Source organism: Rhinopithecus bieti, unplaced genomic scaffold (genome assembly GCF_001698545.2).
Source record: "Rhinopithecus bieti isolate Rb0 unplaced genomic scaffold, ASM169854v2 scaffold_82990, whole genome shotgun sequence".
Taxonomy (NCBI): Eukaryota; Metazoa; Chordata; class Mammalia; order Primates; family Cercopithecidae; genus Rhinopithecus; species Rhinopithecus bieti.
This window is the reverse complement of record NW_016830404.1, coordinates 86,304-89,507: the sequence shown is the minus strand read 5'-3', so window position 1 is coordinate 89,507 and position 3,204 is coordinate 86,304. Positions and strand designations below refer to the sequence as shown.

Below are 3,204 nucleotides of genomic sequence, written 5' to 3'. Positions count from 1 at the left end.
AGCAGATAAAATTAATGAAGTCACAAAAGCCTGGAAGTATTTCTTGGTGTCTGGAAAAAAAATAAGATTTTTCCAAACTGTCAGTTGGTACTTACAAGTAAGTCTTCAGGAGTGCAACTTTTCTTTTACAATCTCTACCTGTTTCACCAATTTGCTGTGGTTTTTAACGTGGAAATGACATTGCCAAATGGAATCCAGCATTAAAACTTTAATAGCTAATCCTGCATTATCTCAGTTGAAGGCAAGTTGCCATATGAAAGATGTACCTTCATCAGTTCCGGATGCATGCTCCTTTCCAAACTTGCCATGATGTTCTCGGCTTTTCCTTGGCTGCTAGTTTCATCATCTGCAAATTCATTAAAAGCAGATGTTCTAAACCATACAGACCATTACTAATAACCTAAGAGGAGTATCCTAACTATCTCTCCCACCCATCCTCTCCTACTAGATTTATTGCAAAGAATTTCTATTATGAAAGCATAGGGAAAACTTTAATGGACTTTTGAAAACCTGCCATGAATTTTCTATCTGTTTTAGTCTGGTTATATTTCATGTGTCAGAGCCCATACAGCATCAACTATTTTTAAAAAGTCTATCAACCTGCACAGTCACTTATTAATGAAGAAGCAGGTCAACTTTTAAGATTAAGAGTTCTCTATTCACCCTGCACAGAGGACATTTCCATGGAATAAAGACAAGGGCTTTACTTCAATAACAAATCACTTTAAAATTCTGACCTTGTGCTGTTTCTACCGTCTCCTTTTTCTCTTGAACTAAACTGTCGGTATTGATCTGAATAATCTTTTTCAAAGTTATCAACCATTCCTCCATTTCCTGCTCAGTTTCAGCAGCCAGATAATGGCTATACTTATCTAACATCTTGAGTTCAAAAGCATGACGGCGCATTTTGGGGCACTGGAAGGGGGAAAAAAACAAGCATGTGTTCAGTTAGTTTAGTTGTCCTTTTACTATTAGATTTCATTAGTTTGTATTTATTTTTATCTCAGCTTAGTATATATGTGCGTCAAGACTTTCATGAAATAACTGTTTCGTTCAGTAAGAAACAGACACTCTACGACAGCAAATGACTATGTTAAATATATTTTTTGTTCCCCTCAGGACTGAGCACAGTAGTATGAATATGCATAAAGTTGGCAGAAAACAATACTTGTTAAGTATTATCATTTAAGGCCTTTTGGCATCCTTCACATTTAGAAAATCAAAGTACCACCAAAAAAGTAAGCAAACATTTTACAATTTCCAGCCTGTTCAAACTTTTCCTTGAATACTTAAGGATTTTCAAAGTCAGCACTTCAAAAAATTTAAATATGACCTGAAACAAATCTGATACTTAATTTATATCTCACCATAAAAGGTACTACAGATCCTAACTCATTTTACCACACACAGTATCAACTGTATCACAGTAGTATAAAAGAAGACTACAGAGTTTGGCAGCACAATAGGGCGACCATAGTTAACAATAATTTATTGTATATTTCAAAATAACTAGAAGAGTAGACTTGGAATGTTCCTAACACAATGAAATGATACACACTTGAGGTGATGGATAAGCCAATTACTCTGATTTGATCATTTGCATATTGTATACTTGTACTGAACTATCACATGTACCCCCAAAATATGTAGAAATATTCCATATCCACAACAATGAAAAAGTAAAGACGGGGGCAGTGGCTCACACCTGTAGTCCTAGCACTTTGGGAGACTGAGGGAGGATTGCTTGAGCCCAGGAGTTTGAGACTAGCCTGAGCAAAGTGGTGAAACCTCATCTCTACAAAAAAGAAAAATTAGCCAGGCGTGATGGCACGTGGCTGTAGTCCCAGCTACTCGGGAGGCTGAGGTGGGAGAATCATCTAAGCCTAGGAGTTCAAGGGTGCAGTGAGCCAAGATGACACTACTACACTCCAGCCGGGGCAATACAGTGAGATCCTACCTCAAAAAAATAATTAAAAATTAAAAAGAGAAGGCTAAGCATGGTGGTTTATGCACGTAATCTCAGCACTTTGGAGGCTAAGGTGGATTCCCTGCAGCAAGGAGTTCAAGGCTGCAAGGCTGCAGTGAGATATGATCATGCCACTGCACTCCAGACAAGGCAAGACTCTGTTTCAAAAAAAGAAAGAAAGAGAGAGAGAGAGACAGAGAGAAAGAAGAAGAAGGGGAAGGGGAAGTGAAAGGGGAAGTGAAAGGGGAAGAAGAAGAAGAAGACGAGGAAGAGGAGGAGGAGGAGGAGGAGGAGGAGGAGGAAGAGGAAGGGCTTGGTAAAAAAAAGAAAGAAAAAGTAAGACCATACAACCATAGTTGGTTCACATTAAATTGTGACTCTCCGTAAAATACATGGAAGTAACCTGTGCTGAATACCACCACACAAGGAAAATAAGTCTCTTCCTTTTCTCAAACATGCTGATACATTCTTTTACTTTACCACCTTCTCTGTCATGACAAAAGAAATGACATACTACCCTTTTCAAATCCCTCAGCATTAATTTCAAGAAATGCTCATGAATCAATAATTTTCCACTGCATGGGCATTATTCAAGAAGGAACCAAGAAAGTTCCTCCTCCTAATCTTCGGAGTCTAGGAAAGGATGAAATTAAACTGCTGTTTCAAGTCATAAAGATTTATACATTTGAAAATATTTGGGAGGCGGTATCATAAATAGATGAGGGGGGCTGAGCATGGTGGCTCACACCTGTAATCCCAGCACTTTGGGTGGCTGAGGTGAGCGGATCACTTGAAGTCAGGAGTTCGAGACCAGGCTGGCCAACATGGAGAAAGCCCATCTCTGATAGAGACAGGAGACAGCCAAGGGTCCCCGATGAAACCTTCAATCTGTGAGGTGGGAAACCTGCTAGCAGGACTCTCTCACTTTGGTGAGAGTTATTTTTCCTTTTCACCCAGTAAATTCCACTTCTCACCCTTCTATGTGTCCATAAGCCTAATCTTTCCTGGTTATGTGACAAGAACCGGTTTTAACTGAATTAAGGAGAAAGTTATACAACATCTCTACCAAAAATACAAAACTTAGCCAGGCATGGCGGCGAGTGCATCTAATCCCACCTACTCTAGGCAGGAGAATCGCCTGAACCCAGGAGGTGGAGGTTACAGCAAGCTGAGATTGCGCCACTGCACTCCAGCCTAGGCAACATAGTGATACTCTGTCTCGAAAAAAGAAAAAAAAA

The 3,204-nt window shown here is 39.5% G+C and overlaps 1 protein-coding gene across 1 annotated transcript in view; it reads right to left on the bottom strand.

Moving 5' to 3' along the window:
• The window catches only part of LOC108524410 (dedicator of cytokinesis protein 11-like), a 155,962-nt gene that overhangs the window by 128,184 nt on the left and 24,574 nt on the right, over positions 1 to 3,204 (bottom strand). Inside the window, 2 exon segments of the mRNA XM_017865480.1 lie at positions 267 to 346; positions 738 to 915. Of these exon segments, the coding sequence (XP_017720969.1) occupies positions 267 to 346; positions 738 to 915 (258 nt within the window).